Source organism: Octopus sinensis, linkage group LG23 (assembly GCF_006345805.1).
Source record: "Octopus sinensis linkage group LG23, ASM634580v1, whole genome shotgun sequence".
Classification (NCBI taxonomy): domain Eukaryota; kingdom Metazoa; phylum Mollusca; class Cephalopoda; order Octopoda; family Octopodidae; genus Octopus; species Octopus sinensis.
In genome coordinates this window covers 4,081,125-4,107,623 of record NC_043019.1, presented here as the reverse complement: position 1 = coordinate 4,107,623, position 26,499 = coordinate 4,081,125, and the positions used below count along the sequence as shown (strand labels likewise).

The following is a 26,499-nucleotide window of genomic DNA, read 5'->3' as shown; positions in this document are numbered from 1 at the left end:
GAGGTGGTTAACAACATGGTAACTACTATGCTCTTTACTCTTTTGCTCTTTTACTTGTTTCAGTCATTTGACTGCGGCCAAGCTGGAGCACTGCCTTTTAGTCGAGCAATCGACCCGGGACTGATTCTTGTTCTTTGTAGCCTAGTACTTATTCTATCTATCGCCTTCTTTTGCCGAACCGCTTGGTTACGGGACGTAACACATCATCATCGGTTGTCAAGCGATGTTGGTGGTGGTGGGGGGGGGGGTGCTGGCAAACGTTTCACACACCGGGCGAAATGCTTTGCGGTATTTCGTCTCTCTGCGTTAGGTTGTGAGTTCGAATTCCGCCGAGGTCGACTTTGCCTTTCATCCTTTCGGGGTCGATAATTAAGTACCAGTTACCGCACTGGGTCGATGTAATCGATTTAATACCTATGTCTGTCCTTGTTTGTCCCCTCTGTGTTTAGCCCCTTGGGGGTAGTAAAGAAATAGATGTTGGGGGGGGGGGACAAACACAGACACACAAACACACACGCGCATACATATATATTCATATGTAATGGTGTATTAAAGTATTGATTGGGTATCATCGGATAGTTGATGTTTTATTGATTTAAGTATGTTTCTCCATTCTCTAATTTTGTAGTATATATATATATATATATCAGTAATAATATAGGGTGAAATTAATTAATTTGGAATAATCATTAATTTCACCAAGTAGATTTCGGCATGTAAAAGCCCCATTCAAGGAAGGTTTAAGTAATACTAAGTAATCAAGGGTTTAGCAACGATTTGCCTCACCACACACCGAATTTAGAAATAGCAGTCAAAAAGTTTTGGCTATTCTTTCTACTTAATTACTTAGTATTACATATATATATATACATATATACGACGGGCTTCTTTCAGTTTCCGTCTACCAAATCCACTCACAAGGCTTTGGTCGGCCCGAGGCTATAGTAGAAGTCACTTGCCCAAAGTGTCACGTAGTGGGACTGAACCCGGAACCATGTGGTTGGTAAGCAAGCAACTTACCACACAGCCACTCCTACGCCTATATTTACTTTTCATATCCGTTTATTCATTAAATGGGACACCTGTCGGTATTATTTGATCCTTTCTCCCGTACGATTTTCACTAAGAAAAAAAAAAAAAACTTCATATTTTTTGGATGGAATCAAGTACCCTGACCTCCTAATATGCTGTAACCCCCATTTTTTTTTTGTTCGGAAAAAAAGTGGGTGGGAAACCCCTCTAATCCCGAAATCATTGGAACTTTTTTTTTCTTTGAAAGAATTCCAGTGGCCCCCTAATATGCCACAAAACTCAACCAACTGGGAATCCGGAAAATGGGGTGGGATGGAAGGCTCGGAAATTTCACCCCCACCGCCATTGGGAAGTATACCCGCGCGATTTTCAATAAGAAAAAAAAAGTAAGGTGTTTTGGGTGGAATCAAGTACCCTGACTTCTCATATGCTACAAACCCCTTATTTTCGTTCGGGAAAAAAATGGGGTGGAAAACCGGACCCCTCCCTTATCCCGGAATAATTGGAATTTTTTTTTTTTTTTTCATTGAATGAATTCCGGTGACCTCCTAATATGCCATAAAACCCCTTTCTTGGTCCGGAAAACAGGGTGAGGTAGGGGTACAACCCTCGGAATTCCCCCCCACCATCATTCTCAAATATTCTTTTGCTGTTTCTTTCTTTACCCATATTTTTAGGGCATCACCATTTTTAGATAAGATTTTGCAGAAATGTGTTTTCGAGAGTGTGCATTACATCAGATTGAAAATTCAAAGAAGGGCGATCTTTCGGTATGAGGACCGTGTTAATGAACTTCTTAAAACACGTGTATTTACTCTTTTACTTGTTTCAGTCATTTGACTGCGGCCATGCTGGAGCACCGCCTTTAGTCGAGCAAATCGACCCCGGGACTTATTCTTTGTAAGCCCAGTACTTATCCTATCGCTCTCTTTTGCCGAACCGCTAAGTGACGGGGACGTAAACACACCAGCATCGGTTGTCAAGCAATGCTAGGAGGACAAACACAGACACACAAACTCACGCACACACATACATATGCATATAATATATATATATATACAAATCCACTCACAAGGCATTGGTCGGCCCGAGGCTATAGTAGAAGACACTTGCCCAAGATGCCACGCAGTGGGACTGAACCCGGGACCATGTGGTTGGTTAGCAAGCTACTTACCACACAGCCACTCCTGCGCCTGTTTATGTTTCTGATGAAGATCGTTCGTTTTCCGTAATTTTTTTTTTTTTACATATTTGGTGTGAGGGGAAAGGGGATCTTTTGAAGTCGGAGTGAAAGCGAAAGCGACTGAGAGAGCGCGATTCGATCAGGGAATTTCTCACGAAGCTGGCGTGCCGTGTGCGTGTGTGCGTGTGTGTTTGTGTTTAATGGGGTGTGCAAGACAGAAAGTGTGGTGTGTATGTGAAGTTCTTTTGTTAGTGTAGTGCTGGTGTGTGTGTATGTGTGTGTGTGTGTGAGAGAGAGAAAACTGAAATTTTTTTAAAACACTTTTTGTAGTGAGTGAATGTGTGAGTGATTGAAAGGGAAGAGAGAGAGAGAGAGAGAGAGGTTATGCATGTATGAGTGGCTGCAGTAACACACACACACACACACACACACACACACGATTACACAAAACTTACCTACGTACACCTATCGCATGCATGTTTTTTGGACGCATACTTGTTCATGGGCATTTATATTTACTTTTTTAATGATTGAACGTGTGAGTGATTGACAGTCCGACCAAAGCCTTGTGATTGGATTTGGTAGACGGAAACTGAAAGAAGCCCGTCGTATATATGTATATATATATATACATACATATATATATATATATATATATATATATGTGTGTGTGTGTGTGTGTGTGTGTGTGTGTGTGTGTGTGTGTGTGTGCGTGTGTGCTTGTGTGTCTGTGTTTGTCCCCCTAGCATTACTTGACAACCGATGCTGGTGTGTTTATGTCCCCATCACTTAGCGGTTCGGCAAAAGAGACCGACAGAATAAGTACTGGGCTTACAAAGAATAAGTCCCGGGGTCGAGTTGCTCGATTAAAGGCGGTGCTCCAGCATGACCGCAGTCAACTGACTGAAACAAGTAAAAGAGTAGAGTAGATATTGCCAAGAGCTTAAAATGTGTGTACAGAGGTTCAACATGGCAACAAAGCCACAACTCGGTCCTTCATGGACCGGGACGGGTGTATCCTACATGAATCCACACAGATGTGTATGAAGTTTCAGCAGCACTTTGTCGAACTGTTTGGGGTGCGATGTGTGTTAGGGATGGAAGTGGCTTTCACCTCCTCCTTCAATGGCATGCCACACCTCTCAGCAAAATGCTGATAACAGCCGAAGACATATGGTCTTTTCAGAGGACTTTGAGGTTGGGGCCTATGGATATCTTCCAGAAATTCCAGGCCTGACAGTGCTACTGGGGAGCTCTGCCAGTTCGAGACAAGCATTACAGACACAGAAGTGCAGTCAGACCTGTCCGAAATGTCCACAGGGCGATGAAACCGCCCTGCATGCACTTGTCCAGTGTCTGTGCATTACAGACTTGTGGAGCTTTGTCAAACAACTGTTGTCGCGTGCAGGACAGATCTGGTTATCAGCTGAGTCCATCGTGAAGAACGTATTGTTCAACACCCCACTTGTCCCCTGTATTGTGTCATCCCTATTTATTTTATGTTCGGCCCTTGTGGCCAATAAAAGAAAGTATTATTATTATTATTATTATTATTATTATTATTATTATTATTATTATTATTATTTTCTTTTCCTTCTTTCTTCAAATTTTCTTCCATTTCTCGCCGGGTGTTTTCCGTACACCTAGGGCAGAGAAGCTCATTGTATGCATTCCCAGATTACACACGTAATTTCACAGATAAAATATGTAATTTAAAACATTAATAAATAAATAAATTTACGAATGGATGTTGTTTTCACAGCGATAATGCTCTTCTCAGTACATGAGTCGTTCCAGTTAATATGATGTTTTGCACTCCCTGAGGGATGGTAAGCCTAGTATCATTTTCAAATAGGTTTCAGTACCTTTTTTTTTAACATTCCTGGAGATCCTACAATCACTGGTACTGTAGTCGCCTTGAGATGCCACATTTTCTCAATTTCTATTAGCAAGTCTTTATATTTACTGATCTTGTCAAATTCTTTCGCTGCTATGTCGTGATCGCCAGGAATACTCATGTCAATTAATAAACACATCCTTTTTGGTTGATCTTTTGTAATAATATCCGGTTTATTAGCTTTTATAGTTTTGTCGGTATGTACAGGGAAGTCCCTCAGTTACAGTTTCAGGATGGTGTTTATACCATTTGTCAGCGGTTTTGATTTTATAATGCTGACATATTGTCCAGTGTAAATACTGGCCGACTCTGTCATGTCTTGCTTTATATTCTGCAGGTGCTAAGACTCTACACCCTGAGATTAGGTGGTCTATAGTTTCAATCTCATCGTTACAGAATCGGCGTTTTGGGTCAGCTCCATTTTTTATCACATTTTTATTATTATTATTATTATTATTATTACTATTATTTATTATTATTATTTATTATTATTATTATTATTATTATTACTATTATTTATTATTATTATTTATTATTATTATTATTATTATTATTATTATTTATTATTATTATTATTATTATTATTTATTATTATTATATTATTATATTATATTATTATTATTATTATTATTATTATTATTATTATTATTATCATTGTTGTTATTATTATTATTATTATTATTATTATTATTATCATTGTTGTTATTATTATTATTATTATTATTATTATTATTATTATTATTATTATTATTATTATTATTATTATTATTATTATTATTTATTATTATTATTATTATTATTATTATATTATTATTATTATTATTATTATTATTATTATTATTATTATTATTATTATTATCATTGTTGTTATTAAGATGGCGAGCTGGCAGAACCATTAGCACGCCCACATCAGGTTAAATGCTTAGTGGTATTTCGTCTGTTGCTACATTCTGAGTTCAAATTCTGCCGAGGTCGACTTTGCCTTTTATCCTTTCTGGTTCGATAAATTGAGTACCAGTTACGCACTGGGGTCGATGTAATCAACTTAATCCCTTTGTCTGTCCTTGTTTGTCCCCTCTGTGTTTAGCGCCTTGTGGGTAGTAAAGAAATAGGTATTTCGTCTGCCGCTACGTTCTGAGTTCAAATTCCGCCGAGGTCGACTTTGCCTTTCATCCTTTCGAGGTCGATAAGTACCAGTTTTGCACTGGGGTCGATGTAATCGACTTAATCCTTTTGTTTGTCCTTGTTTGTCCCCTCTGTGTTTAGCCCTTTGTGGGTAGTAAAGAAATAGGTATTTCGTCTGCCGCTACGTTCTGAGTTCAAATTCCGCCGAGGTCGACTTTGCCTTTTATCCTTTCGGGGTCGATAAATTAAGTACCATTTACGCACTAGGATTGATGTAATCGACTTAATCCGTTTGTCTGTCCTTGTTTGTCCCCTCTGTGTGTAGCCCCTTGCGGGCAGTAAAGAAATAAGAATCGTTAGCACGCCGATCGAAATGCTTAGCGCATGTAAATGAGAATGGGCGATCATTCGTTTTGAGACGACACAAAAAAACAAAAAACAAAAAAACACTCTGTTAGTTTCCGTAATCACTTGTTGCCTTGACAACTGCGTGCTTGTTCTGTGTGTAGTAGTAGGAGCACTCCGTCGGTTGCGACGATGAGGGTCCCAGCTGATACGATCAACGGAACAGCTTGCTCGTGATATTAACGTGCAAGTGGCTGAGCACTCCACAGACACGTGTGCCCTTAACGTAGTTCTCGAGGAGATTCAGCGTGACACACAGAATGTGACAAGGCTGACCCTTTGAAATACAGGTACAAGAGAAACAGGAAGAAAGGGCGAGATAAAGTTGTGGTGAGAGAGTACAACAGGGTTCACCACAACCCTCTGCCGGAGCATCGTAGAGCTTTAGGTGTTTTCGCTCAATAAACACTCACAATGCCCGGTCTGGGAATCGAAACCGCGATCCTCTGACCGCGAGTTCGTTGCCCTAACCACTGGGCCATTGTGCTTCCACCACTTCTGTGTGGAATGTAGATGTAACAAAAACAATGTCTCATTTTAAAATTGGAGAAAAAAAAGCCTTGCACATTTGTTCTTACCTGGTTCAGGTGTGTATGTAAAAATCTGTAAATTTCCTAGAAGAAAACGCGATTTTACATACGCACATGTAGCAGGTAAGAACAAATATACGAGGCTTTTTTTTTCTCCAAGTTTAAAATGCGACCTCCATACGTGGAGGTTCGTGGCTTAGTGGTTAGAGCGGCGGACTCGCGGTCGAGGGATCGCGGGTTCGAATCTCAGACCGGGCGATGTGTGTGTTTATGAGCGAAAACACCTAAGCTCCACGCGGCTCCGGCAGAAGGTAATGGCGAAACTTCTGCTGACTCTTTCGCCACAACTTTCTCTCACTCTTTCCTCCTGCATCTTGCAGCTCACCTGCGATGGACCGGCGTCCCGTCCAGGTGGGGAACCTATAGGCCAAGGAAACCGGGAAACCGGTCCTTATGAGCCAGGGGTGGCTCGAGAAGGAACAAACATTCCGTACACATAGATAAATAAATACAGAAAAAGCATGCTCGCACTCACACTCACACACATACACACACACACACACACACACGTACACTCAATAGCTTCTTCCAAGCGTCCATCGGAAACTAACGGATATTCGTTTTTATTGCGTACTCAAAATGAATGATCGCCTAAGAATGTATGAGTGAGAGACGAGTGTGTGTGTGTGTGTGTACGTGTGTGTGTGTACGTGTGTGTGTATGCGTGTGTGTGTGTGTACGTGTGTGTGTATGTATGTGTGTGTGTGTGTGTGTGTGTACGTGTGTGTGTACGTGTGTGTGTGTGTGTGTGTGTGTACGTGTGTGTGTATGTGTGTGTGTACGTGTGTGTGTATGTGTGTGTGTGTCTGTGTGTGTGTGTGTGTGTGTACGTGTGTGTGTGTGTGTACGTGTGTGTGTACGTGTGTGTGTGTCTGTGTGTGTGTGTGTGTGTACGTGTGTGTGCACGTGTGTGTGTGTGTGTACGTGTGTGTGTGTGTGTGTGTGTGTGTGTACGTGTGTGTGTGTATGCGGCCTGTACGGCAAAATCTGGCAAGCTGACTCACGGACATGTTACATCCTGAACTGCGACAAGTCGAATTTAATTTCAACCAATCAGCAAGAATCTCGTTACTCGGTCGCTCGACCTGCTAGAAATAGCAGCCAAATCTTCCTCGGCTCACACCCTCGGGTAAAGAAGGGTGCGTTAAAACAGAGTCACTCTAGATAGCGGATCTTTTCGGTTTGAACGGCAGTTTTTAAAAAATATTTTCCACGTAACTAAACACTTTTAAACTTCGTATACTGGTAGAATGTGTTTATAAAACATATTTTTCTCTTGGCTTTATTGAGAAAATTCTATAGTTTGTAAGATATTTGTTGTTGTTTTTTGTAGTGGATGCGTGGATGTATTAATAAATACATAAGTGCTTTGTAATAAATTAAAGATTTATTATCACTACATCAATTTGTAAGCAATGTTACACATCGCTTGTACAAAATGCATATTAAATAGTGGTTGCAAATAATACATTTTAAAGGAATGCATAATACAGGATACACATTAAAGCAGAATATGTTTGATGGTGTGTGTGTGTGTGTGTGTGTGTGTGTGTGTGTGTAAATCATGCAGTACAGAGTCACCTTTCTGAATATTCTTTCGTCGTCCTCATAAATGCGTGACGTTCTCTTAAACGTTGGTTCGGCTTCTCTCCAGATACCTATTTCTCCGTTCTATTTATAACATCTCAAATAGCCAGAAAAATAGATATACCGCAAGAGTGTTATTGCGTACAGTAGGTCGCTGGTCGTCCTGTTAAACTTCGCCTGACCTGCTCGGGTCAGAGGTCGAAGGGAGACGATCCATCATTTTTTGTCAGAACAAAGAGATTCTGATTTCGCGCCTTTTTGTGCATTGGTATTTTACGACCAATGATTCTTGGGTCTGATTTCGAATCCAAGCTTTGAGAAGGAAGTGCTAATTCTTACACTACCCCCCTTCTAGTGAGAAAGCCACAGAGATCGAACGATATTGGAAATGTATTATTATTATTATTTTTATTATTTTTTTTTTTTTTGATTGTGTGCATGTAGAAAAAAATTTTTTTTACACATTGAACGATAAAAATATGGATGAAAGGTTTACAATTTGTATGTGCTATATGGTGGGCAATATGTATATGTGCCCAGGCAGAATTATGTTGGCGCGTTGAAAGAGATGTGCGTCTATTGATTACTCGACCTACTAGAGGTCTAATAGAGACAAGGTATCTTTCAGTGGCGAAAAAAAAAATCGAGTGATAGCACGCATGAGAACAAGATTTGTAAATGTGTGTGGATATACAGTTAGCAAAAAAATATATTTATGAGAAAGCAAACATTTTGAAGAGAAAACAAAAAATATGTACATGCAAAAATGAAAGAAATGTTCATCGGCAAAGTTCGATTTTGAAATGTTCCGTAAAAGTTCATACAGACAGTTTTTGTTTTCATTTTTTTTTCTTTACGTACACAAATGTTCTTTGATTTCTCTGGGTGGGTGATGCAGTTATGTGTTCATTAGGAAGATGGATACGTTAGGAGTTCAGAACTTACCCGAAAAACTTGCACAAACCTTGCTGGCCATCGAACTGTTCTTCCTGATTTGGTGTGTCGGGGTTGTGCAGCATCTGTGGTGTTCGCTGGAGTTGCCGAGTCTGTTTGAGGAAAAGAGGGGACTGAATGTAAGTCCTCCTCGATGAAAGCTTTTTTTAAACGATCAATCGAGACCGTATTTCGTTTACCTCCAATATCGAGGACGAAATACTTGGGTTCTCTTTTGATGACCTTGTAGGGCCCGGAATATGGTGGTCGAAGTTGAGAGGGTATCCCATCATTCCTCACGAAGACATGAGTCCATGTGTTGATATCTTTTGGGACACGTGAAACGACGTTCTGTTGTCTGGGGCCTGAGGGTGATACTTGCGACATGGATGTTCGTAATCGGTGCACATATTGTTGTGGGTCAGGGAAGTTTTGTGAAACAGGTTCGATCATCTGCCCAGGTAAGGTGAGTGTTGTGCCATAAACGAGTTCGGCCGGAGTATATCCCAGTTCTTCCTTAATCGTGGATCGAATTCCAAGGAGGATGAGAGGGAGATGTTCCAACCAGTGAGAACTGTCTGGAGCTGCTTTTATAGATGCCTTGAGTTGGCGGTGAAAGCGTTCCACCATGCCATTTGCTGCAGGGTGGTAAGCTGTAGTGCGGGTGTGTTTACACCCGAGGAGACGAGTCAGCTCGGTGAAAAGGTGGGAATCGAACTGACGTCCTCTGTCGGTGGTAATTGTTGCGGGTGTGCCAAAACGCGAAACCCATTGTGATATCAGCGTTTTAGCGACCGTTTCTGCTGATATATCAGATAGGGGCCAGGCTTCGGGCCATCGCGAGAACCTATCTACGCAAGTTAGCAAATATGAATAGTTCTGCGAAGGTGGCAGGGGTCCAACGATATCAATGTGAACGTGCTGAAATCGTGCATCGGGCTGCGAAAATGAACCGATTGGTGATTTTATGTGCCGGTGGATTTTCGCTTTTTGGCACGCAACACAGCACTTGGTCCATTCTCTGATATCCTTGTTGATACTGGTCCACACAAAACGGGTCGATATTAGCTTTTGAGTGGAGCGAATACCAGGATGTGACAGAGAATGTAGAGCGGAGAAAACTTCTCGACGATATTTCTGTGGTACATAAGGGCGTTGGTAACCAGTGGAAATATCACACCAAATATGGGCTGTGGATGATGGTAGTGGAACATGCTGAAATTTCAGAGATGACGAATTCCGGAGCTTTAGAAGTTCTTCGTCATTCTCCTGGTCAGCTGCTATACGTGCCAGATCAATTGTAGACGTGGTGTGGATAGCATTGATCTGCGCACGTGAAAGTGCATCGGCTGCCACGTTGGTCGTCCCTTTGATGTGGCGTATATCCGTCGTGTACTGCGATATGAAGTCGAGGTGGCGTATTTCTCTGGCGAATGGCGATCCGGTTTGGTGTTAAATGCGTATACTAATGGCTTGTGGTCGGTATATATGGCAAAATTGGTACCTTCTAGCATATGACGGAAATGCTTAACGGCCAGGTATGCCGCCAATAATTCCCGACTGAATGTGCTGTATTTGGTTTCCGCGGGTTTTAACCGCTTAGAAAAGAAAGACAACGGTTGCCATATACCGTCAACAAGCTGTTGTAGCACACCTCCGATTCCGGAATCGGATGCATCAACGAGTAAACATCGTGGGGCGTCTGGTTTTGGATAAACCAACATGGTAGCGCTAGATAACGCTTTTTTCAGGGCAGCGAAAGAAACGAGTTGATCTTCGGTCAGAGCTATATCTGCGTTTTTGCAGGTTCGCTGACGTAGCAAATCCGTGAGCGGTTGCGCTATTTCAGCGAGGTGGGGCACGAACCGTCGATAGAAATTCGCTAGACCGAGATATTCCCTTAATTTGCGGAGAGATGTGGGTGGTGGAAAATCCACGATGGCCTTGACTTTCTCGGGAAGGGGACGAATTCCATTTTTATCGACTATATGGCCGAGAAAATGAAGGGAAGCAACTCCGAACAAACATTTAGTAGGGTTGATAACAATTCCGAATTTACGTAAACGTTCGAATAGCAGGTGAAGGTGTTGATTATGCTCTTCGTCCGAGTTACTGGCCACGAGTATGTCGTCTATGTAGGCATAGACGAAAGGCAAACCTCTAGTCACCATGTCGATAAACCTTTGGAATGTCTGTGCCGCGTTTCGTAAACCGAAAGGCATACGCAGGAATTCAAACATTCCGAAAGGTGTAGTCACTGCTGTCTTTGAGATGTCTGCAGGTTCGACTGGGATTTGGTTGTATGCTCGCACCAGGTCGATTTTTGAAAAGATGCGAGCTCCATGCAGCGAGCTCGAAAAGTCCTGAAGAAAAGGCACCGGATAGGCATCACTGATAGTGCTTTTATTCAGTGATCGATAATCGCCGCAAACCCGCCAATCGGTCGATGATTTTTTTGGGACGCAGTGTATCGGCGAGGACCAGTTGCTGCTGGAAACGCGGATGATTCCGAGGTCGAGCATGTGCTGGAATTCCCGCTTGACGGCCTGGAGACGATCAGGTGGTAACCTTCTGGGCCTTGCAGCAACAGGTGGACCGCTGGTTTTGATGTGGTGGGTAACGTCGTGCTTTATCGGCTGGTTATGAAAAACTGGCCGGGCGACATCTGGATAATCATTCAGGATGGAACTGTGACGAGTCGTTGTCGTAAGCATTACAGTTGGGCTGACTGTGTCCATTCGAGCGGCTATACCGCGCACAGTAAGCTTGGTGGTGGTGTCGACAAGTCGTCTGTTCTTTATGTCTACCAGGAGACCGAAATGATGCAGGAAATCGGCTCCTAAGATAGGGGTCGGCAGTTTAGCGACGACGAATACCCACTGAAATGTGCGGCGTAGTCCTATGTTTAATGTTAGGGACTGTTCACCGTAGGTTGGAATGGGTGAATGGTTGACTGCCTGAAGACAGACTGATGTCTCTTTTCTTTTTCCAGAAGTGTTGGAGACTGGGATGATGCTGACTTCCGCACCTGTGTCAACCAGGAAACGCGTGCCTGTTACACGATCGCAAACGAAAAACAGGCGACTGTGTGGGTGCGAACCAGGAACTTCCGTCGCGTTCAATTCCTGGCTGTGCCGTTTCCCGAACTGGGTGAGGAAAACGAGCACGGTACCGTACATTTTTGTGCCCGTGTTCCGAATGTTCGGTGGTACCAACACGTGTCATGTGAGTTTCGGGTAGCACTGGGGCTTCGAGACCGTCTGCCATCTCGTCGAGATCGGCTGGTGCTTCGACGCTGGGGACTAAACTTTAGGGCTTGTATTTGGGCTGTGAGAATTTGTATTTGCGCAGCTTGCTGCGTCATTAATGCACGCAAATCCGAAATCTCTGAAGAACTGGTTTGTGCACGGAAAGGATTGGTACTGGGAGCGGCTGGCGTCACCGTCGATACCGTTGGATATCTGTGCGGTACTTCGGCTATTTTGTCAGCTAGCTCCGCCAGTTCTTCAAGGGATGTTTTTCTCTGGTGGACGCGAGAACAACCTGGGTATTGGAGGGCAGACGCTGGAGAAAAAGTTGCTTGAAGATTTTTTCTGGGAGCGTCTCATCTCCGAGAAGCTGTTTCATTCTCCGAAGAAGCTGGGACGGCGTTTTGTCACCCAATTCTTCCGATATCAGAAGCTGGTGAAGTCTTTTTTGTTGGGATTCTGAGGTTCTGTTTATTAACGTGGTTTTAAAAACTTCATATGAAACAGAACCGGGTGGTGCCATGATAAGGTCGCGTATCACGTTCGTTATTTCTGGTGACAGAGAACTGATAACGTGAGAAAGTCGAGCCGCATCGCTCGATATTCTGTGAGAGGCAAACTGTGCCTCTATATGGTGAAACCACAATGTCGGGTCGTGGGTCCAGAATGGTGGAATTTTTAACGAGATCGCCGCTTGGAATGCCATGTCGATGTTGGCCGCTGGGTTTTGTTCCGGGAGATTCATTGTTTTTGTCGGAATTTTCAGTTGCTTCGTTGCTGGTGATGTGCAAACTGTAATTCTTCGACGCGGTTGATGAAGCTGGTTCCAGGGAAGGCGCGATTCGTTTTACGGGGTCACCAAATGTAGTGGATGCGTGGATGTATTAATAAATACATAAGTGCTTTGTAATAAATTAAAGATTTATTATCACTACATCAATTTGTAAGCAATGTTACACATCGCTTGTACAAAATGCATATTAAATAGTGGTTGCAAATAATACATTTAAAGGAATGCATAATACAGGATACACATTAAAGCAGAATATGTTTGATGTGTGTGTGTGTGTGTGTGTAAATCATGCAGTACAGAGTCACCTTTCTGAATATTCTTTCGTCGTCCTCATAAATGCGTGACGTTCTCTTAAACGTTGGTTCGGCTTCTCTCCAGATACCTATTTCTCCGTTCTATTTATAACATCTCAAATAGCCAGAAAAATAGATATACCGCAAGAGTGTTATTGCGTACAGTAGGTCGCTGGTCGTCCTGTTAAACTTCGCCTGACCTGCTCGGGTCAGAGGTCGAAGGGAGACGATCCATCATTTTTTGTCAGAACAAAGAGATTCTGATTTCGCGCCTTTTTGTGCATTGGTATTTTACGACCAATGATTCTTGGGTCTGATTTCGAATCCAAGCTTTGAGAAGGAAGTGCTAATTCTTACATTTTTTTCTTCAATTTCTGCAATTTCAACCAATCAATGACGTCTATTGAGGTAAAAGAAACATTCTGTGCCGTTTGAATATGTCCCTCGTTTAAGAAACAGATTGGGTATATTTACATTTGTGAAGAAAAAAAGATACTCTTCCCCCCACCCCTAACCCTAATCCTAACTAACCCTAATCCTAAAACAGATTGAAATGCAATAGATCGATACTAGGATCATAATATGGGTGACAATTCATATGACACCGCTAGAAAAACTGCCCTTCAAACCGAAAAGATCCCAGAATCACTCTAGATGGTCCTTAACCTAGACACCTCCGTATCCCTGACCCACCTCTACATACTCCTATCATAAAACCTAGTCACATACACACGTAGTTTACTATTCCCACTGTGTCAACAAACAATCGCCTACAACAAACATACCAGTAGATCAGAGCCAATTATTCTCTTTGTTACACTCCCCGGTGTATTATTGTCTCAAGAGCATATTCTGCATAATTGGATCTTTTCCTTTTGAACGGCAGTTTTCAACACAATTTCTAGTTAACTAAACACTTTAAAACTTCGTATACTGGTAGAATGTGTCAAAATAAAACATTTTTTTCTCTTGGCTTTCTTGAGAAAATTGTAATTTGTTTGTTTAACGTAGTTTAATTTTACAATTAAGAAAAAAAAATAGGGTTAGGGTTAGGTTGAGGGTTAGTGACAGGATGTTGTCTCAGTTTTAGACGCAGCAAATGATTTTAGTTCAATCGATTGGTTAAAATTGCCGAAATGCTCGGATTTTCAGACGAAATATGTTAGAACCTATAGAATTTTCTCAATAAAACCAAGAGAAAAAGATGTTTTATAAACACATTCTGCCAGCATCCGAAGTTTAAAACTTTTTAGTTACCTAGAAATTATGTTACCAACTGCCGTTCAAAAGGAAAAGATCCGTATAATTTGTTTAGTGAATGTAGACGTGTTTGGTTCTTCTGTCGGTCAGAACGAAACAGAACGGGGTGTTTGTATGGAAGGATGGTCGGGTGATAATTACGTTAGGTGTGAAACTGACGAAGAAAAACAGCATGAAACTGCCAGTCTCCGAGATTAGTTAAAATTTCTATATCCTGATATAAATATTAATCTTTACACGGGATTCACATGGTTCCGTGTTCAGTCCCACTGCGTGGCACCTTGGGCAAGTGTCTTCTACTATAGCCCCGGGCTGACCGTGAGACAAATACTCTTTGTCCTTAAGTCACGTGCCTTCAAAATCTATATATATGTAGCGGGTATGATTCTTGGCCACTACTTCTGGTCTGATCTGAGGGTAGCCCTTAAAAGGACGGTTATCGCAATTAGATCCGATCCAAGAATAGTCCTAAAAACGACTGTTCTCGTAATTAGATCGGATCTGAGAGTAGTCCTAAAAAGGACTGTTATCGCATTCAGATCAGGCTTGAATTAGCCCTGAGAAGGACTGTGGTCGTAATCAGCAAAACAGGACAGACGAAAGCAGTAGTTGAAATGACGAGCAGACAAGAGGTGTAAGTTTATACAGCGATTTATTTCAGGCGTGAAATAGCAGTACAAAGGTTCGAGGCGGCGTGAGTGGCGAGCGTGGCAGGCGAGACGGAACCGATTTACATCAGTCGAGTACCAAAAATCCAACTACCTATTTCTTTACTACCCACAAGGGGCTAAACACAGAGGGGACAAACAAGGACAGAGAAACTGAATAAGTCGATTACATCGACCCCAGTGCGTAACTGGTACTTATTTAATCGACCCCGAAAGGATGAAAGGCAAAGTCGACCTCAGCGGAGTTTGAACTCAGAACGTAACGGCAGACGAAATACCGCTAAGCATTTCGCCCGGCGCGCTAACGTTTCTGCCAGCTCGCCGCCTTTAAAAATCCAACTACCTTTACAGCGATTTATCATGTCTATTTATACAAAAATATCAGCAGTGATGTTTTGCCAGTGTCCAATAGAATGGCAGGTAGGTAGCTTTTGTCCAATGAAAGGTCAGGCAAGTCGCTGGGGGTAGTTGCTTTGTTTTCTCTGGTGATGGCAGATGTATTTCCGGTGTCCGTGCAAGTTACTTCCGGTGACTGTACATAGCCCCCTGCCAGATCTTTTGTACAACAAAAGAGCGACAAATCGTACAGTGATGAGTCAGAGAAAAGAAAAAATATATATATATAAACAGATAAAAATGAACTACAAAATGATGAATGAGCCTGTTGGATTTGGGTTGATCTGCCTGTGGATTGCGTGACAAAAAGTCCCACGGGCAGAGAAACTACCGGTAATAAATAATGTTTTTCGTGACAACGACAACATGAGCACATGGTCACTAAATGGTGCAGGAAAGATTAGAAACAAGCAATATAGGAATGTTTCGCAAGAAGCATGTTTGTGAAAACTCGGTTTTAATGATATTTCACGTATTAGGCCAACTTGGCGGGCCAATGGACACGTCGTCCACTTCTTGTGACAGGAGATGAAACAGGCGGTTTGCTGGGAATGCAAGCTGCTGGTGTTTCTGGCATAGAAACCGTAATCGTGTCCATGATGGCTTTTTTAAATCTGTCCATACTGACAGAATTCTGTTTACCATTTTGATCGATGACAAAATATTTTGGGTGTGTTTCTAGGACACGGTAAGGGCCAGAATATGGAGGTTGAAGATTAGTGGAGATGGTGTCATTTCTAACAAAAACGTGCGTCCATTCGCTAATGTCTGCAGGTACATGTGTGTTCGTGTTCTGTTGACGGGTGCTCGCAGGGGCAAGGTGAGACATGTATTGACGAAGTCGGTGTACGTATGATCCTGGGTCTGGAACGTCCCGAGGAGAGTTGGGAGCAACCATCTGACCAGGTAGAACCAGGGTGGTGCCGTACACTAATTCTGCAGGTGTGTGTCCGAATTGTTCCTTAACGGTGGAACCGATGCCAAGAAGGATGAGTTGCAGGTATTCAAACCAGTGGGTCTTGTCTGGGTACGCCTTTATTGCAGCTTTCAATTGACGATGGAATCTTTCCACAAGACCATTAGCTTGCGGGTGATAAGCTGTTGTGCGGATGTGTTTACATCCTAACAGACGAGTCAGTTCCCTGAAGAGATAAGAATCAAATTGGCGTCCTCTGTCCGTTGTTATATTCGCTGGGGCGCCATAACGTGATACCCAGTGTAAAACCAAAGTTTTAGCCACCGTTTCCGCTGAGGTATCACTTATAGGAAAAGCCTCAGGCCAACGGGAAAAACGATCAATGCAGGTGAGCAAGTGATTGCAGTTCTGTGATGATGGTAAAGGTACGACGATGTCGATATGCACATGCTGAAAACGTGCATCAGGTTGCGCGAATGCGCCGAGTGGCGTTTTGATGTGTCTGTGGACTTTGGCTTTCTGGCAGGCAATGCAGCTCCTGGACCAGTCGCGCACGTCCTTGTTAACGTTGGTCCACACAAAACGAGCAGAAATGAGTTTCTGTGTAGCCCGGATTCCCGGGTGAGACAAACAGTGTAACGCAGAAGAAACTTGTTGTCGATGCATCCTGGGTACGTACGGTCGTTGATGACCAGTAGAAATGTCGCACCAAATTTGTACCGGAGAAGAAGAAGAAATGGGAACTTGTTGAAACTTGAGGGATGGCGAATCTCGGAGTTTGATAAACTCTTCGTCAGTCTCTTGGTCAGCTGCAATTTGATGAAGGTCGATGCCTGAATCCACATGTATTGCGTTCAGCGGGATTCGGGACAGAGCGTCAGCTGCTACGTTGTCTGATCCCTTGATATGCCGAATATCGGTTGAATATTGGGAGACAAAGTCCAAGTGGCGAAGTTCTCTCGGTGAATGTCGATCGGGTTAGGTACGGAACGCATAAACTAGTGGTTTATGGTCCGTGTAGATCAGGAAATCCGATCCTTCGAGCATGTGACGAAAATGCTTCACTGAAAGGTAGGTTCACGGCCGAACGCACTATATTTGGTTTCAGTGGGTTGCAACCGCTTAGAAAAGAAGGATAAGGGTTGCCAAACGCCGTCGACATATTGTTGCAAAACGCCTCCAACCCCCATGTCTGATGCGTCCACTAGCAGCGAAAGAGGAGCGCCAGACCTGGGGAAAACGAGCATGGAAGCGCTTGCCAGCATTTCTTTCAGACCGTTGAAAGATGTTAATTCTTCCTCGTTCGAAGTTATGTCTTCATTTTTCCGAGTCCGGTTGCGAAGAAGGTCCGTGAGGAGTCGGGCTGCGTCAGCACAATGAGGGATAAAACGCCTATGAAAAATTAACCAAACCGAGGAATTCACGTAGTTTCCGAAGTGATGTAGGTGCTGGAAAATTGCGGATAGCGCCTACTTTCTCAGGAAGTGGACGAATGCCGTCTTTATCAATTATGTGCCCGAGAAAGGACAGTGAAGGAACGCCGAGAACGCACTTGCTTGGGTTGATGATGGTGATGCCGTTCTCGGCCAAACGTTGGAACAGAAGATCCAAGTGCTTCTCGTGTTCTTGCTCAGAAGTACTTGCTACTAGTACATCGTCGATATACGCGCACACAAAAGGTAGGTCACGTAATACGGTGTCAATGAACCGTTGAAAAGTTTGTGCAGCGTTGCGCAGACCGAACGGCATTGGCAGGAATTCGAACAAACCGAACGGTGTTGTGATTGCCGTCTTTGGAATATCAGCAGGCTCCACAGGTATCTGGTTATATGCCCGCACCAAATCTATCTTAGAAAAGATGCGTGCGCCTTGCAGAGAGGCAGAAAAATCGTGCAAGTGAGGTACAGGGTAATTATCGGGCACTGTGGTATTGTTGAGTGCACGATAATCCCCACATGGTCGCCAGTCGTTCTCTGTTTTTTTGGGGAACATGGTGTAGAGGTGCAGACCAGTTGCTGGAGGAAGGGCGAATGATTCCAAGGTCCAGCATGTGCTGAAATTCCTGTTTGGCGATTCGCAATCGGTCTGGAGGCAGTCTCCTTGGTCGGGCAGCTGTGGGTGGTCCTCGTGTCTCGATGTGATGTGTGACACGATGTTTAATGGGTCCATCTCTACATACCGGGCGAGTGATGTCTGGATATTTCTGGAGAATGCTGTTGTAACGCGAAGGTTCTGACTGACAGATTACAGGGCTCACTGTCGGTTGCGTGGTAAATATACCTCTCACAGTGAGGTTTGTGGTGGTGTCAATAAGCCTCCGGTTCTTCATGTCCACCAGAAGGTTGAAGTGGTGGAGAAAATCGGCTCCTAAGATAGGGGTCGGTAGGTCTGCCACAACGAAAATGAACTGGAAACGACGCCTCAGGCCTAGATTCAGGGTCAGTGATTTCTCACCGAAAGTCGGAATTGACGATCGGTTCACTGCCCGCAGAAAGGACGGTGTTGGATGTCGTTTGCCCGAGACTAGTGATACAGGAATAACACTAACCTGGGCTCCTGTATCCACGAGATAGCAGATGCCCGTCGGTTGGTCGTTAATAAAAAACAGACGATTTTTTTTCTCAGTACCACGGGTGAACGTCGTCGCTAGGCCCTGGCCTGCCCGTTTCCCTGGGTGGTATTCAGGAAAGAGCACGGGGCCTTGCACTTAGATGCCCGTGCGCCGAATTCTGCGTGATACCAGCAGATGTTGCTAGACACACGATTTTGACTGGGACTTCTGGATCTTCGACGGTGAGTGGACCTTGATGAACTGTTGCTGCGCCGCCGGTGTGTTTCCAAGGTCCAGTTTTCTAGCCTGTTTGTGAGGGCTTTAATTTGACCAGCCTGCTCCCTGATCATAGCTCGCAGCTCTGCAATCTCGGAGGTAGAGTCTGAGGACGCTTCGAATGGGTTCGTCCGATGGTTGATTTGTGCCACAGAAGAAAAGGGGTTTGACACCTCAGCGATTCTATCTGCGACACGCGCAAGTTCCTCCGGGGTTGCTGTGTCGTTAGTCGACGCCAGAATGCTCTGCATTGGTAAGGGCAGGCGCTGTAGAAAAAGCCTTTTCAGAAACTCTTCTGACAGCGGTTGGTCCTCCATCAGCTGTCTCAATTTACGCAGCAGTTGGGACGGTTTTCTGTCCCCCAACTCTTCTGCAGACACGAGTTGGTTGAGTCGTCTCTGCTGTGATGCGGTAGTTCGCATTATTAATTCCTTGCGGAAAGCTTCGTACGACACCGTGCCTGGCGGTGCCATGACTAGGTCTCTCACCTCAGCCAATACTTCTGGTGGGACTGACCCAATGATGTGCGTGAGTTTTGCAGAGTCGTGCTTGATACTATTCATGGCGAATTGTGCTTCTATGTGGACGATCACAGGGCTGGGTCGTTGGACCAAAAAACGGGACCTTCATGGTTAAAGCTTCTTGCGTGGTTGGTATATCGGCCTCTGTTGTTGGTTTTGGCGTGTCCATGCTGATTCTTGATATGCTGTTCGCTTGATTCGTTGTCGGGGTCACCAATTATAGCGGGTACGATTCTTGGGGTCACCAATTGTAGCGGGTATGATTCTTGGCCACTACTTCTGGTCTGATCTGAGGGTAGCCCTTAAAAGGACTGTTATCGCAATTAGATCCGATCCAAGAATAGTCCTAAAAAGCACTGTTATCGTAATTAGATCGGATCTGAGAGTAATCCTAAAAAGGACTGTTATCGCATTCAGATCAGACTTGAATTAGCCCTGAGAAGGACTGTGGTCGTAATCAGCAAAACAGGACAGACGAAAGCAGTAGTTGAAATGACGAGCAGACAAGAGGTGTAAGTTTATACAGCGATTTATTTCAGGCGTGAAATAGCAGTACAAAGGTTCGAGGCGGCGTGAGTGGTGAGCGTAGCAGGCGAGACGGAACCGATTTACATCAGTCGAGTACCAAAAATCCAACTACCTTTACAGCGATTTTTCATGTCTATTTATACAAAAATATCAGCAGTGATGTTTAGCCAGTGTCCAATAGAATGGCAGGTAGGTAGCTATTGTCCAATGAAAGGTCAGGCAAGTCGCTGGGGGTAGTTGCTTTGTTTTCTCTGGTGATGGCAGATGTATTTCCGGTGTCCGTGCAAGTTACTTCCGGTGACTTTACTTATATATATTTCTTTACTGCCCAGAAGGGGCTAAACACAGAGGGGGCAAACAAGGACAGACAAACGGATTAAGTCGATTATATCGACCCCAGTGCGTAACTGGTACTTATTTAATCGACCCCGAAAAGACTATGTTTGAGATCATCTATTGAACTGACCACAGCTATAATGTAGTCAATCATACCAAAAAAGTAAAATCATAAACCATTCTTTATTCTACAATCTTTAATCGTTGTTGAATATCGATTTCATATGAATTAGATCTCAGTCCGCAAAGTTTATGAATATAATTTTCTCGAGAACATTTAAAATAACGAATGAAACTCTTGCAATGATGACAAAGAACAGGGATTGAGTCCATGAGGAGTCCAGCCCGTTCTTCCTTTCGGTTGAGTTTATCTACCAGGAGTATTTTCAAGGACTGGTACTTGGCAATAGCATCGGAATATCGTAGCTTGTGTTTCTCATGTACACTTCGTTTCAATAGTTGTCTAATTTCGTTCAAAAGATTCTCCAAATGAAACAGCTGGTTCTAGAAATAAAAAGAAAGTGAAATTAAGCAACATATATATATATTATCTTCATCATCATCATTTACCGTCCGTTTCCCATGCTGGCATGGGTTGGACGGATTGACTGAGGACTGGCAATCCTGTAGGATGCACCAAGCTCCAATCTGATCTGGCAAGGCTTCTACAGCTGGATGCCTTTCCTAATGCTAACGACTCTGAGAGTGTAATTCATGCTTTTTACGTGCCACCAACACGGGAGCCAGTCAGGTGGCGCTGGCACTGACCACGTTTGGATGGGGCTTTTTATGTGCCACCAGCACGGGGAGCCAATCAAGCAGCACTAGCATCGTTCTGATGCTGGAGTTGACTTTGCTCAAATCTTAGAACTGAGAAGCAGGACTGGCACCAGGTCCTATGTTCTGATGCTTTTTTTTCCCAGGAAGAAAAATGGAATGTTGCATCGCTTCATATTTTCTTTTAGTTTGTCTTTGAAGAACAAGAGTGGCCTTCCAACAGACATTCCTGCTGGAAAATGGCCAAAGAGAAGTTGCTTTAGAATTCTAATATCACTCATACATGAGAGATGATCTCATACATTCTGGAAACTACCATGCCTATTTCTTTGCTACCCACAAGGGGCTAAACACAGAGAGGACAAACAAGGACAGATAAACGGATTAAGTCGATTATATCGACCCTAGTGCGTAACTGGTACTTATTTAATCGACCCCGAAAGGATGAAAGGCAAAGTTGACCTCGGCGGAATTTGAACTCAGAACGTAGCGGCAGACGAAATCCTTATTTCTTTACTACCCACAAGGGCTAAACACAGAGAGGACAAACAAGGACAGACAAACGGATTAAGTCGATTATATCGACTCCAGTGCGTAACTGGTACTTATTTAATCGACCCCGAAAAGGATGAAAGTCAAAGTCGACCTTGCGGAATTTGAACTCAGAACGTAGCGGCAGACGAAATACCTATTTCTTTACTACCCACAAGGGCTAAACACAGAGAGGGCAAACAAGGACAGACAAATGGATTAAGTCGATTATATCGACTCCAGTGCGTAACTGGTACTTATTTAATCGACCCCGAAAGAATGAAAGGCAAAGTCGACCTCGGCGGAATTTGAACTCAGAATGTAGCGGCAGACGAAATACTACTAAGCATTTTGCCCGGCGTGCTAACGTTTCTGCCATTGATGTAATTGGTTGGGAGGCACTTCACGAAACTTAGGAATTACCAAAACCAATGGAGGACCGAGATACCTGACATAATTTTTTCCTACTATAGGCACAAAGCCTGAAAACTTGGACGAATGGTTTAGTTAATTATATTGACCCCAGTACTCAACTGGTATTCTATTGACCTTGAAAGGATGAAAGGCCAAGTCAACCTTGGTAGTATCTGAACTGAGAACATAAAAGAGCCAGGAGCAAAACTGGTAAGTATTTTGTCTAGCAAGGTAACGATTCTGTCAGCTTGAGGCCCTAACCTGACATATCACTATGGTTTCAAATTTTGGCACAAGGCCAGCAATTTCAGGGGTGAGCGTAAATTACATCAACCCCAGTGCTCAACTGGTACTTATTTTCTTGTCCCCCAAAAGAACAAAAGGCAAAACTGACTCCAGCAGAATTTGAACTCAGAACGGGAAGGCGGACGAAATGCCAATAACCATTTTGCCCAGCATGCTAATGATTCTACCTGTTTGACACCTTAATACAGAGAATAATATTGATTTCGCATTTTGGCACAAGGCCAGCAAATTCAACGAATCGGGTGGAAAGCTGATTACATCGACCCCACTGCTCAATTGGTTCTTATTTTATTGACCCCGAAAGGATGAAAGGTAAAACTGACATCAGCAGAATTTGAACTCAGAATGTAAAGACGGACGAAAATCTGTTAAGTATTTTGCCTGGTACAGTAACGATTCTGCCAGCTTGCTCTTCTTTAGCTGACATATCATAATAAAATTCCTCACGGTAGCAGCTACTTGAAGAATGAAGAACAGATACCAACTCATCCTTCCATTAATCCTGTGCCTCTAAACCATTTTCTGCCCTCTGGACCACTTTGGTTCCTATTTTACTCAAAGAGATCTTCTTAACCATTCAATGTTTAAAAATACCCATTCATTTATTTATTTTTATTCTTTTATACACTTCAACCCTAAGGCTGGGGCACCTGGTTATTGTATTAAAAACATTCTTAAAATATTGTGTCATCCCATAAATGAGGTTTTTTCAGTTGCATGCATTAAAAGTCAACTTCCTTTATAGCAGGTAGTAATTTTACCATGTGCTTATTCTTAGTGCAAGTTTTGAAGAGTGCACTTCGATTTTAACAGTTATTTTTTCAAAGCTATAATGGAAGCGACAAAGGAGCATATTTGGCACATTTTGTTTTATGAATTCAATAAAGGCAACAATGCAACGAAAAGTGCAAGGAATATTAATGCAGTATATGGGGTCATACAATAAGTGTAAGCCAGTGTCAATAGTGGTTCCTGAAATTACGAGCCGGAAACTACAACCTAGAAGATGGGCTTCATCTTGGAAGATCTGTAGAGCTCAACAAGGACAACCTGCAAACCCAGTGGAAGAAAATCCCATCGTAACTGTTGAGGAACTAGCAGAGAATCTTGGGTTTGGTAATTCAACCATTCAACTTAAGTCAGTGTTAGAAGAAAAACGGCCATCTTTGGTTTCAAGACGGAAGTTGTACTTCCATTAGGATAATGCTTGGCTACATACAACGATGACATTCCAAAGCTGGAGCAGTTTGAATGGGAAACGATGCCCCACCCAGCATATTCACCAGACATTGCTCCATCTGATTATCATTTATTCCACACTCTTCAAAATAATTTGGACAGGAAAAATATGAATTATGTAGACAAGGTGTTGCCCCAGCATGGCCGCGGCCTTCGGGCTAAAACATTTTAAAGGATTTAAGGATTTAAGGTCTGAACCGTACTAGAAGGGTATTTTCTTTATGGACAAATGAATTTTGGAAAAAAGCCCTTGCAAGTCTACCAGATAAATAATGGAAGAGCATTGTAGAAAATGAAGGAGGGTAACATTTAGATTAAAAAATATTTTAATTATCTTAATTTTGAAAAATAAAAGAAGTGTAAAACAACCCGCGTTATTTATGGGATGATCCAATATTTTTGTATTTTAGAAGTATAACCAATTTATCAATCATCAATCAATCAATCAATCATCAATCCATCCATGAATCAATCAATCAATCCATCAATTAATTCATCAATTAATCCATCAATTAATCCAGTAATCGATCAAATAATCATTTCATCATCAATCACTTAGCGGTTCGGCAAAAGAGACCCATAGAATAAGTACTGGGCTTACAAAGAATAAGTCCCGGGGTCGATTTGCTCGACTAAAGGCGGTGCTCCAGCATGGCCGCAGTCAAATGACTGACACAAGTAAAAGAATAAAAGAGTAAATCCATCAATCTGTCCACCATCTATCCATCAGTCAATCTATCAATCAACAATGACAACATATGTGATAATTAACCATACCTGAGGGTTTTCCAAATTGAGGTAAACCAGGTGTTCTAAAGCCAGGGAGAGAGATTCAGCCTCTGACGAACCGCTCAACAAACGGTCACTGTAACCTTCGAGCATGTCCTTGAAACAACTCTTGGCTTTATCGAATTCCTCTTTCAGCAGATAGCAGTGCGCAATCGCATGAATGATATTCATCTTTCCGGTGTAGTTTGGGTGTATCTGGTTGTAGATATCCAAAGCCCCATGAAAATATGTCAGGCTGTTGGAGATTTCATGCCTGGAATATGATGGCCATAGTGGTTCAATGGTAAGATCGAGTCCAAAGTGGTAGTGGTGATGGTGGTGGTGGTGATGGTGGTGAAGGCAGCAGTGGTGGTGAAGATGTTAACAGTGATGGTGATGGTGATGATGGTGGTGGTGGTGGTGGTGGTGGTGGTGATGGTGAAGATGGTAACAGTGGTAGTGATGGCAATGGTAGTGGTTATGGTGGTGGAGGTGGTGATTGTCATGACAGTGGTGGTGGCGATGGCAGTGGTGGTAATGGCAGTTATTCACGAAACAGGGAGAGGGAGTGAGAGAAAATTGGGGTGAAAGTGTACAACAGGGGTCGCTACCCCCCCCCCCTGCCAGAGCCTTGTGGAACTTTAGGTGTTTTTTCTCAATAAACACACACAACGCCCAGTCTGGGAATTGAAACCATGATCCTCCGACTATGAGTCCGCTGCCCTAACCACTGGGCCATTGCACCCCCACATATATATATATATTATAACTTAGGGTATCTACGAGATACCGGCATGCTGAAAATAGCAGCCAGGATCTGACTCTAAAACCACCTTAAGTGTTCATATAGCACAAGGAGAGAAGACAAAAAGACAAAATAAAACTAGTAAAAAATTACTGGATAATTCCAGATCCCGGATTTCTAGAGTTAGATCCTGGCTGCTATTTTCAGCATGGTGGTATCTCGTAGATACCCCAAGTTATAATTTTAATAATAATTATAATCTTTGAAGGTTTTTATTTCCATGCTGGCCACTTGATAAGATCGTTATTTTATTTAAATTAACAATCTTATCCTTATTTATTTTATATATATATATATATATATATATATATATATATATATATATATATATATAAATATATATACACACACACATATATATATATATACACATACATACACACACACGATATGTTTTTTGTGTATGTGTTAATAGTAAGAAACACTCTCTTCAGTGTGTGCAGAGAAGAGTTCCAATACACAAACTCCTTACATGGTCATACTAATGGCTGCATGCTCCAGACATGTGTTATATGACAGCAAACATGGAGCAATGTATGTATATGTTCATCATCATCATGTAATGTCCGTTGTCCAGTGTTTGAGTGGTACCTGGATGGTTTGACCAGAACTGGCAAGGTGGGGAGCTGCATCAGATCCCAGTCTGATTTGGCAAGGTTTCTATAGCTGGATGCCCTTCCTAACACCAACCCCTTCACAGATGTGCTGGTTGCTTTTACATTGCACCACATGGGCGCCTTTACATGGAACCATGTGGGTGCTATTACATGACACTGCACAGGCGCATTTATATGGTACCACCAAAAGAGCTTTGCACCACCAGAAGGATCAATCTTAACACTTCTGCATCAGAGTACGGGTCTTCTTGAGTACGGCATGGTACCGGGTATCACCATGTTTAATCCAGGAAGATCTTTTACGGGTCTACCAGTGGTATATGCTGCACATTGTACCGACCAACTATGCGCTCCTCTCTTTTAGGCCAGTCTTTTACAGTGGAATGATTCCTGTCATTGCAGCTGTTCCAAACACACTAGAAACACATATTTTTTGTATATCCCAGCTGCAGTCCTAGGAGGAGGGAAATCACCTTTAAATCAAATATTCATGTTTAAGCGTTT

The 26,499-nt window shown here is 42.8% G+C and overlaps 2 protein-coding genes across 3 annotated transcripts in view; one reads left to right on the top strand and one right to left on the bottom strand.

The window, feature by feature from the left end:
- Positions 1–26,499, top strand: part of LOC115223659 — a 232,348-nt gene that overhangs the window by 10,978 nt on the left and 194,871 nt on the right. The gene's annotated exons all lie outside the window — the stretch shown is intronic.
- The window catches only part of LOC118767588, a 79,893-nt gene continuing 73,613 nt past the window's right edge, over positions 20,220–26,499 (bottom strand). The window contains exon 12 of the mRNA XM_036512378.1: positions 20,220–20,801. Within this exon, the coding sequence (XP_036368271.1) occupies positions 20,722–20,801 (80 nt within the window). The 3' untranslated portion in view covers positions 20,220–20,721. The remainder of the gene's footprint in view (positions 20,802–26,499) is intronic.